The sequence below is a fragment of the Babylonia areolata genome, chromosome 18, assembly GCF_041734735.1.
Source record: "Babylonia areolata isolate BAREFJ2019XMU chromosome 18, ASM4173473v1, whole genome shotgun sequence".
Classification (NCBI taxonomy): Eukaryota; Metazoa; Mollusca; class Gastropoda; order Neogastropoda; family Buccinidae; genus Babylonia; species Babylonia areolata.
Window position 1 is genome coordinate 19,479,337 of NC_134893.1, and position 10,329 is coordinate 19,489,665.

The window sequence follows — 10,329 nt, forward strand, 5'->3', positions numbered from 1 at the left end:
AATCCACTTCGATAGGAAAAACCAATAAAACTGCACGCAGGAAAAAAAAAAAAGTTTTTAATGGGTGGCGCTGTAGTATCGCGACGCGCTCTCCCTGGGGAGAGCAGCCCGAATTTCACACAGAGAAATTTGTTGTGATAAAAAAAAAAAAAGAAAAAAAAGAAATACAAATACAAATATTTATTTCTGGAAACCACTGAACTGTCTTTTTTTGTGAAGTTGGATATATATGTTTATAATATAAACGGACAGCAGTTGAAGAATTCTCAAAATCGGATAATTCCCTTTATAGCCTTTTCAGGCAGGTCAAGGTCACTTTACCACGCGCCAGAGTAATCGTGGGAGTACGTTCGTGCTTCCATTTCCCTTCGAACTCTTGACGTGGAGTATGGGGTCCAATCGGTTTGCGTGTGTGTACTCAAGAAAGGGATTAAAGCACTAATAGGTCTGCACATATGTTGATATGCTGGCATGGGACATAGGAAATACCTCCACCCTTTACCCACCAGGCGCTGACATCGGATTCGTACCCAGGACCCACAAGGTTAACGCACTCAGTACGGCCAGTCCTCTCTTCTCCTCTACACAGACCCACCCCTCGGATGTCCAGTGGGTGTCTGAATGACCCAACCTTTAGCTTCCGTCGTCAGAATTGTGGTATTCTTTGTCAACATTCACCTCTTCAGTATAAGAGCCTTCTGCTTGCAATATTTTGATGATGGTAATTGGGGTGAAACGCTGTTAACGTCGTCTCTTTCGCCGTTCGTAGGGAGAGAGTTAAAAGTCTAACGCTGTACATAACCATTCGGTTAGAATCATCATCGATTGTCGTCTACGAAAAGCAAACAATCATAAAATCTCACTGAACACATGTTTATTCTTAGAAAGCGAAACCACTTGATGTGTTTTATAACCTCGTGCTTGTTCCCTCATGTCTTGGTTTTGACCTGTTTCCTCGCTACTTGTAGTAGATGTTATTTTTCTCTCGCTGTAACAAAGCACCCCATGTCATTCCTTCTTCGCCTTTGTCAGACCGAAAAACACTTTTGTGCAACCAGGACTATACGTACAAAGGCTAAGCATGTATGCATATATATATATATATATATACGTGATGCGCGAGCACCCACGCAAATGCAGTTGTGACACACAGCAGGCAACTAGTTGATGTGAACAGTTGATGGCAATGTACTTTTTTTTTTTCAAAATCTGATCAGGCCTAAAATACTTTTTAAATGTTATTTTGTATGCACTGTAACACTTTTTTTGGTTTGCACGTGCACACACACACACACACACACACACACACACACACACACACACACACACACACACACACACACACACACACATCGATGTATGTATATTAACATTGCTGTAGTCTTTGTATATATGAGTTCCTTTACATGCACAAATTATATACTGCCTCAGTAACTCCAGTTTATTGTCTCGTAAGAAAAGACCAGTACACACTGTTTGTCTGTCTGGGCATGTGGGGTAGGTTTCAGTTTCAGGTAGAAAGAAATCTAGGAGAGAAGGAATTAGCTACATTTTTCATGGCATTACTGATTGCAGGGGTCATCTTTAGGTGCTGAAGCTGTTCACTTCAAGGAAGCGATGTATGGCTGTTTATTTTCAAGTGTAACATGTTGACTGTGAAATATGTCTAATCTGAAAGATTTCCTTTTATAACGTGTATGCACATGGACATGGAAAAAGGAAAGTCGGTATTAAAAATTTCGCATAAACTGCGCCAGTATATTGCTGTTACCGTACTTCGTATTTGATGCAGTTTTTTTTTCCATAATAAATGTATTATCTATCGTTTAATGATATTTCTAGTCCATGTAAGTATACATGTAGCAATAAGCGCTTGATTAAGAACTATCAGACATGGAATTTAGAAGAAAATTAGAAGATTACTAGAAAGCTCTCCCATACAAAACTCATGTTGACAAAATCGGTCTGAGTTTTTTTGTGAGTGGTGGAATAGATTTGGTTTGCTGCCTCTGCCAGTCCTGTGATCCGCCCCGACCCCCAAAGCCCACCATCCCCACTTCCCAAGCTCTCACACCCACTCCAAAGACACTCACTCCAAGATCTGCCAACACATACACATATAGCCAAAGTCCACAGTAATGTCTCAGATGGCTAACGCCGGAAGACGTTAATCACCATTTCAACACACACACACAAATATTGCTGTTAAAGACTTATGTCTGACTTTTGACCTGGATCCTTGTCGAAGACGGTAAACATCGAGATAACATCGCAGGTCAACTGTTGATGATGGTATGGGTGCTTATATAGCGCATATCCTCGGTCAGAGACCAAGAACTAAGTGCTTTACAAACACGGAGTCATTTGCGTCGCTGGATAACTAAAAGATTTACCTGTAAAGAGAGCAGGGCTTTTTACAGCCAAGACATTTATGGGTACAGTGTGCAGGCAGTTAGTTGTACAGCTTCCAATATGAGTGTGTACATGTGTGGACAATGGCTACTCCTCGGTTTGTCTGATGTATCGTAGGTAAGTACGTGAGGGTATCGGCTGAGAGTTGTACATATCCTCCTTTGGGTTCCTGTGTGATGTGTGTCCAACTGAAGTGACCTGCACAGCGAAGGGGTCAATTCATGATGTACAAAATTCCTTGATAGGGGTTGACATGTGCCTGGGCTCAAAACTATCTCCTATAACAGACGTGAACCGTCTGACGTTTCTGCTGATCATGTATAGTCCAATAGCAGAGCTGACAAGGACTGTCTGTTTTAAACACAGAAAAATATATGCATAGATACATAGGTAGAGACCTTGATATATCTAGACCTAGGTACATAGATAGATATCCATGGTATCCAAGAAACAACATAGGTAACAGACACATCCATCTATTCAGATAATGCACTGCAATATACTTTATACTGTTATCATGTAACGGGTGTCCCATAAAGGATTTAAAACTGAAATCACACGAAAACCACAAATTAACAAATAACTAAATACTCGCGACAACAGAATGACGCGAGCTGTGAAATAAGTGGCCGGTCACCAGACAAGTTTGGCACGATGTGGCTGGCCGACACAACTGGCTCACACACTCGAACCGTAATTCTGAAGTGGCGCTCTCTCATAAAATGGAACACAAATTAGAGGTGGACATTTGCAGTGGGAGTCATTGTCAAAGACAGAAAATGGGAGTGGCTGTCAGGCCTGTTGCTGTCGTTTGGACAGCACAAACAGCGCAGCAGCTGCTGAGTCTTTATGAGAACAAAATCAGCTTTTTTGACCGCCGAAGACAACCATCGAAATGAGGTGAACGCATACTGAATTCCCAAGCACTTTGATATGTGCACACGCGCATACACATTTACGAGTGGAGTGATGGCCTAGAGGTAACGCGTCCGCCTAGGAAGCGAGAGAATCTGAGCGCGCTGGCTCGAATCACGGCTCAGCCGCCGATATTTTCTCCCCCTCCACTAGACCTTGAGTGGTGACCTGGACGCTAGTCATTCGGATGAGACGATAAACCGAGGTCCCGTGTGCAGCATGAACGTAGCGCACGTAAAAGAACCCACGGCAACAAAATGATTGTTCCTGGCAAAATTCTGTAGAAAAATCCACTTTGATAGGAAAAACAAGTAAAACTGCACGCAGGAAAAAAAAAAAAAGGGGGGGGGGGGCAGGGGGGGGGGTGGGGGGGGGGGGGGGGGGGGGGGCGCTGTAGTGTAGCGACGCACTCTCCCTGGGAAGAGCAGCCCGAATTTCACACAGAGAAATCTGTTGTGATAAAGTTGTTATAAAAAGAAATACAAATACAAATGATCACACATACACGCTCACGCGCACACACATTCTCTCTCTCTCCACAGACACAAAGACACAGGCATACACACGAGAGAAAAAAGAAGAAAAAAAACACCACAGAGAGAGATGGGGAAGGGGGGGTGGAGGGGTATAGGAATACAAATCCATTAATGTCCACAACAGTGATAGCTGGCTCGCTGGTTCGTGACTCGGTCATTTAGATCGTTTTGCACCTGCATCTGTTGCTATGGCAACTGTGACTGAACTCCTCACCGTGCACTGTGCCACATGAAGTAACAGCCAGGGATCTCCACTGCTGCTTATCTTGTACTGTCTTGTTCGCTAGACTCCTGCAAGTATAGCCGTTCTCCCTAACTTCTTTGTGAACACGTGTGTGTTTTTGTACACGTGTGCGTTCGTGTGTGCGTGTGCGTTTGCGTGCGCGCGTGTGTGTGTGTATTACAGTGTGTGTTTTTGTGTGTGTATCACAGTGTGTGTGTTTGAGTGTGTGTGTGTGTTTGCGTGAAACGCGCACAGGTGTTTGCGTGCGTGGACGAATAGATGGATGGACGAATGGAATGACTGCAGTGTTCAAGTGCTTCCACGTACATTTGTGTGTGTGTGTGTGTGTGTGTGTGTGTGTGTCCTGAATATCGCAGGAGGATCACAAACAGCGCCAACAACACAAACAACAAGACCTGACGGCACAACTGCAGCCTCTGCCTCAGATGGATCGTCCACGCCATCAGCCTCCGCAGTCACCGGCCAGTCCCCGTCAACAGTACCCGGGACGAGCGCATCAGCGGCTTCACCATCCCCTTCGGGCCAGACCCAGCCTTCCGGCGTCAGTACGTCGCAGGGAACTGTCGCTGACAGCAAATCGACATCGGCAGCAGCAACAGCAGCTGCTGTTGCTACGACGACAACGGTACATGTGCAGTCTACAGATACTGTAACAGGTGGAGGAACGCAGACGCAGTCCAGTAACCCAGCGTCGACACCAGCACCTGTCACACACAGTAACACGGGAACAGCAGGTCCCACCACACAAGCAGGTCCCACCTCACAAGGTAACACAGGAACAACAGGTCCTATCACACAAGCAGGTCCCACCTCACAAGGTAACACAGGAACAACAGGTCCCACCACACAAGGTAACACAGGAACAACAGGTCCTATCACACAAGCAGGTCCCACCTCACAAGGTAACACAGGAACAATAGGTCCCACCACACAAGCTGGTCCAACGACACAAGGTAACGCAGGAACAACAGGTCCCACCACACAAGGTAACACCGGATCAACAGGTCCCACCACACAAGCAGGTCCTACCACACTAGCAGGTCCAACGACACAAGGTAACGCAGGAACAACAAGTCCCACCACACAAGGTAACACAGGAACAACAGGTCCCACCACACAAGTTAACACAGGATCAACAGGTCCCACCACACAAGCAGGTCCCACCACACAAGTTAACACAGGATCAACAGGTCCCACCACACAAGCAGGTCCCACCACACAAGGTAACACAGGAACAACAGGTCCCACCACACAAGCAGGTCCCACCACAAATGGTAACACAGAATCAACAGGTCCCACCACAAATGGTAACACAGGATCAACAGGTCCTACTACACAAGGTAACACAGGATCAACAGGTCCCACCACACAAGCAAGTCCCACCACACAAGCAGGTCCCACCGCACAAGGTAACACAGGAACAACAGGTCCTACCACACAAGGTAACATAGGAACAACAGGTCCCACCACACAAGCAGGTCCCACCACAAATGGTAACACAGAATCAACAGGTCCCACGACAAATGGTAACACAGGATCAACAGGTCCTACTACACAAGGTAACACAGGATCAACAGGTCCCACCACACGAACAGGTCCCACCACACAAGCAGGTCCCACTGCACAAGATAACACAGGAACAACAGGTCCCACCACACAAGCAGGTCCCACCACACAAGGTAACACAGGATCAACAGGTCCTACCACAGAAGCAGGTCCCACCACACAGGTCAACACAGGATCTACAGGTCTCACCTCACAAGCAGGTCCCACCACACACGATAACACAGAATCAACAGGTCCCACCACACAAGTTAACACAGGATCAACGGGTCCCACCACACAAGCAAGTCCCACCACACAAGCTAACACGGGATCAACAGGTCCCACCACTCAAGGTAACACAGGATCAACAGGTCCCACCACACAAGCAGGTCCCACCACTCAAGGTAACACGGGATCAACAGGCCCCACCACTCAAGGTAACACAGGATCAACAGGTCCCACCACACAAGCAGGTCCCACCACTCAAGCTAACACGGGATCAACAGGTCCCACCACACAAGCAGGTCCCACCACTCAAGGTAACACAGGATCAACAGGTCCCACCACACAAGCAGGTCCCACCACTCAAGCTAACACGGGATCAACAGGTCCCACCACTCAAGGTAACACAGGATCAACAGGTCCCACCACACAAGCAGGTCCCACCACTCAAGGTAACACAGGATCAACAGGTCCCACCACACAAGCAGGTCCCACCACTCAAGGTAACACAGGATCAACAGGTCCCACCACTCAAGGTAACACAGGATCAACAGCTCCCACCACACAAGGTAACACAGGATCAACAGGTCCCACCACACAAGCAGGTCCCACTACACAAGTTAACACAGAATCAACAGGCCCTACCACACACAGTAACGCAGGAAGTTCAGGACCCACCGCACAAGGTAACACAGGAGCCACAGGACCCACCGCACAAGGTAACACAGGAGCCACAGGACCCACCGCACAAGGTAACACAGGAGCCACAGGACCCACCGCACAAGGTAACACAGGAGCCACAGGACCCACGACACGAAGTACCCCGGCTCCAACAGGGTCTGAGGGACAGAAGGGTGGCGGAGAGGACGGTATGTCTGCAGGCGGCAAGGCGGCCCTGGGAATCTGCCTCACCCTCCTGCTTCTGGGGGCCATCGTGGCTGGTGTCTTCTTCTACAAGAGGTAGGGAATGGTGTGTGTGGGGGGGAGGGGGGGTGCGGGGGGGGGGGTCTGTGAAGTGTGTGTGTGGGGAGGGTGGGGGTGTGTGCCCGCGCGCGCGAGGGCGGGGCAGTGTCTTCTGTTCTCGAATGGTGTATCTTCGGACTCTCTCTCTCTCTCTCTCTCTCTCTCTCTCTCTCTCTCTCTCTCTGTCTCTCTCTCTCTCTGCTTCTTTGTTTCAGATTCTGTGTCACCATCCTCTCTCTGTCCGTCTGTTTCGTTCTGTTTTTCGTTCTTTCTCTTTATTTGTGTGCACACATGAGAGAGAGAGAGAGAGTGTGAGTGGACAGCAGTGTGCTGTTGACCAAATGAAGATTGTTGGATGAAGAGTGGTCAGTTCTTGTCTTGTGTCCCGAAACCCTCAAATGACCATCATGGTCAGCTTGGCGTTATGATACGATACGACACGATATGCGGTACGACACGACACGACACGATTAGATACGACTCCTAGTGATACTGATATACGATACGATTCGATACAATACGTTACGAGACAATTTACGATTCAATACAACACAGAACGACACAGTGCGATACGATACGACACGACACGGTTCGATGCTGTGCGAGATATGACATAATGGTAGGGTAGGGCAGGGTATAGTGATGATGTATGTTATGATGTATCACACGATTATGATAAATAATTATCCAGTGTACTACGATGCGGTGTTACTTATTGCCCTATCATCAGTTTCAGTTTCACTTTCACTTTCTCAAGGAGGCGTCACTGCGTTCGGACAAATCCATACACGCTACACCACATCTGTTGAGCAGATGCCTGACCAGCAGCATAACCCAACGCGCTTAGTCAGGCCTTGAGTGCATGCTTACATATTTGTGTACCTATGAAAGGGGATTTCATTTTACGTAATTTCGCCAGAGGACAACACTCTCGTTGCCATGGGTTCTTTTTCAGTGCGCCAAGTGCGTGCTGCACACGGGACCTCGGTTTATCGTCTCATCCGAAAGACTAGACGCTCAGTTTGATTTTCCAGTCAAACTTCGGAGAAAGGGCGAGAGCGGGATTCGAACCCACACCCTCACGGACTCTGTGTATTGGCAGCTGAGCGTCTTAACCATTCTGCCACCTTCCTCACATCAATGATTTCTCAAATGCAATGGGAAATCACTTTCAGCTTAGTCTTTTGAATGACTATGACTCTCTAACTAGGAGGCAAAATTGCACTGACGGGCGCCATAGCCGAATGGTTATCGCCTCTGCTGTTCTGATGCTTATAGTCGAAAACGACTGACTATCATACTATGATACTAACTGCCCGGTACTGATGTGATGAGATAGGGGTGTCTGTGGACAGGCGACACCGGGCTGTGAACTGGAGTCTGCTGGACAACACGGTGCGCTACAAGCCCTGGTCCTACACGAATAGTACCTACCGGGACGACGAGGTATTGTGACGCGCCTCACCTCTTACACGTCACCCCACACGTCACTGCTGCTTGACGTCACCACCTTAATTGCACCCTGCTTTTTTTTTTTCTTTTTTTTTTAATTTTGCTATATTATAACTTGTTCTGTTTTATTATTTTGTTTGTTTATTTGATTTATTTCCTTTTTGTTTCACTTTTTATTGTGTTTATGTTTTTGGTTTATCTAATTTTTTGTTTCACTTTTATTTTTATGAAAAAGACTTTGCCTTGCTTACTCATTGCAACATTGAGATCAGCACACTTAATATTTATTTATACTGGTTCTGTTGCTTTTTTGCTTTTTTTTCCGGGGGTGGTTTTTGTTGCTTTGTTTGCGCTTAAGTGATTTCATGTTGTTGTTGTTTTGTTTGTTTGTTTTTTAAGATAGATAAATAAAAAATTTGCAGTCAAAGTTTTATCGGTGAAAATAAAACTGTTGCCATTGTTGCTTTTGACAGGGATGTGTGCAGTGTGTGTGTGTGGGGAGGGCGGGGGGATATTTGGAGGAGTACCCTGCTGAGCGATATTTGTCTTTTTAATGCTTGGGGATCATGGTTAGTTTTGTTTTTTTCGCCGCGAATACAATTGTATGCTATTAACCTCTCCGGTGACTTGTCTTATCTATCTGTTTATTTTTGTTAGTCATAGAATTCTATTTTATTTTATTCTATTTTCTCTTATTTACTTTTTTTTGCATATGTCCCACTTGGTTGCTTTTGTCATGTTCAGTCCGCTGAATTATTTGTGGCTTTTCTTCTGAAGCTAACCAATTGTGGATTTTATGATAATACCCATACAGTGGAGTGATGGCCTAGAGGCAACGCGTCCGCCTAGGAAGCGAGAGAATCTGAGCGCGCTGGCTCGAATCACGGCTCAGCCGCCGACATTTTCTCCCCCTCCAATAGACCTTGAGTGGTGATCTGGACGCTAGTCAATCGGACGAGACGATAAATCGAGGTCCCGTGTGCAAGCATGCACTTAGCACACGTAAAAGAACCCACGGCAACAAAAGGGTTGTTCCTGGCAAAATTGTGTAGAAAAATCCTCTTCGATAGGAAAAACAAATAAAACTGCACGCAGGACAAATACAAACAAACACAAAAAAAAGGGGGGGGGGGGCGCTGTAGTGTAGCGACGCGCTCTCCCTCGGGAGAGCAGCCCGAATTTCACACAGAGGAATCTGTTGTGACAAAAAGAAATACAATATAATACAGTTCTTTCCCTTCTTCCTTCTTTCTTTCCTCTTTTCTTTGACGCGCTTTAGCCATGCTGTGAATTTGACGAAGATATATAGCGGTTCGAGTGAGAAGAAACATAATACATATTTAGTTAATGTTGAATACTTGCTCAAAGTACTTGCACATTGTCCAGTTTATTAATTCTTATGAGTGAGAATGTTCTTATTCCATACGAATATTTAAACATGATGACGTGTCTGCATGTTTCTGATTTGTCATTGAAGTTTGGGGTTTTCTGTTTGTTTTTTTGTAAAAGTTGTGTGTGTGTGTGTGTGTGCGTGCGTGTGTGTGTGTGTGTGTGTGTGTGTGTGTGTGTGTGTGTGTGTTTAACGTAGTGACGGGTGCTAAGATGGAACTGATCGCATTTTGTCTGTTTTCAGAGCCAGCTGATTAACGTCGGGCGGGGTTAACGTCCTCCCCCTTGTCTGTCTGTCTGTCTGTCTGTCTGTCTGACAGACTCTTTCGTTCCCCCTTGCCCCCCTCCCCCCCCTCTCTCTCTCTCTCTCTCTCTCTCTCTCCTCTCCCCTCATCCACAACGTGTGTGCCTCTCGTATTATTATTAGTAGTAGTAGTAGTAGTGTTATTATTATTATTATTATTATTATTATTATTATTATTATTAGAACAAGTGCTACTGTTTGATTTACGAAATGTATACAGTAATGCGTCTGCATTAATGTTACAATAGTGGACCGTGTTTGGGTTTTGTGTGTGTGTGTGTGTGTTTTCTTGTTTGTTTTTTTTTGTTGTTTTTTGTGGGTTTTTTGTTTTGTTTTGGGGGGGAGGG

The 10,329-nt window shown here is 46.1% G+C and overlaps 1 protein-coding gene across 7 annotated transcripts in view; it reads left to right on the forward strand.

The window, feature by feature from the left end:
- Positions 1-10,329, forward strand: part of LOC143292540 (uncharacterized) — a 15,562-nt gene extending 5,233 nt beyond the window's left edge. Inside the window, exons 2-5 of one of the 7 annotated variants that reach the window (XM_076602928.1) lie at positions 4,464-6,560; positions 6,627-6,834; positions 8,193-8,283; positions 9,923-10,329. In XM_076602928.1, coding sequence (XP_076459043.1) covers positions 4,464-6,560; positions 6,627-6,834; positions 8,193-8,283; positions 9,923-9,952 — 2,426 coding nt within the window. In that variant the 3' untranslated portion in view covers positions 9,953-10,329. Of the gene's footprint in view, positions 1-4,463; positions 6,835-8,192; positions 8,284-9,922 lie in introns of all 7 variants that reach the window. The other 6 variants (XM_076602925.1, XM_076602926.1, XM_076602929.1 and 3 more) reach the window with 6 other exon arrangements.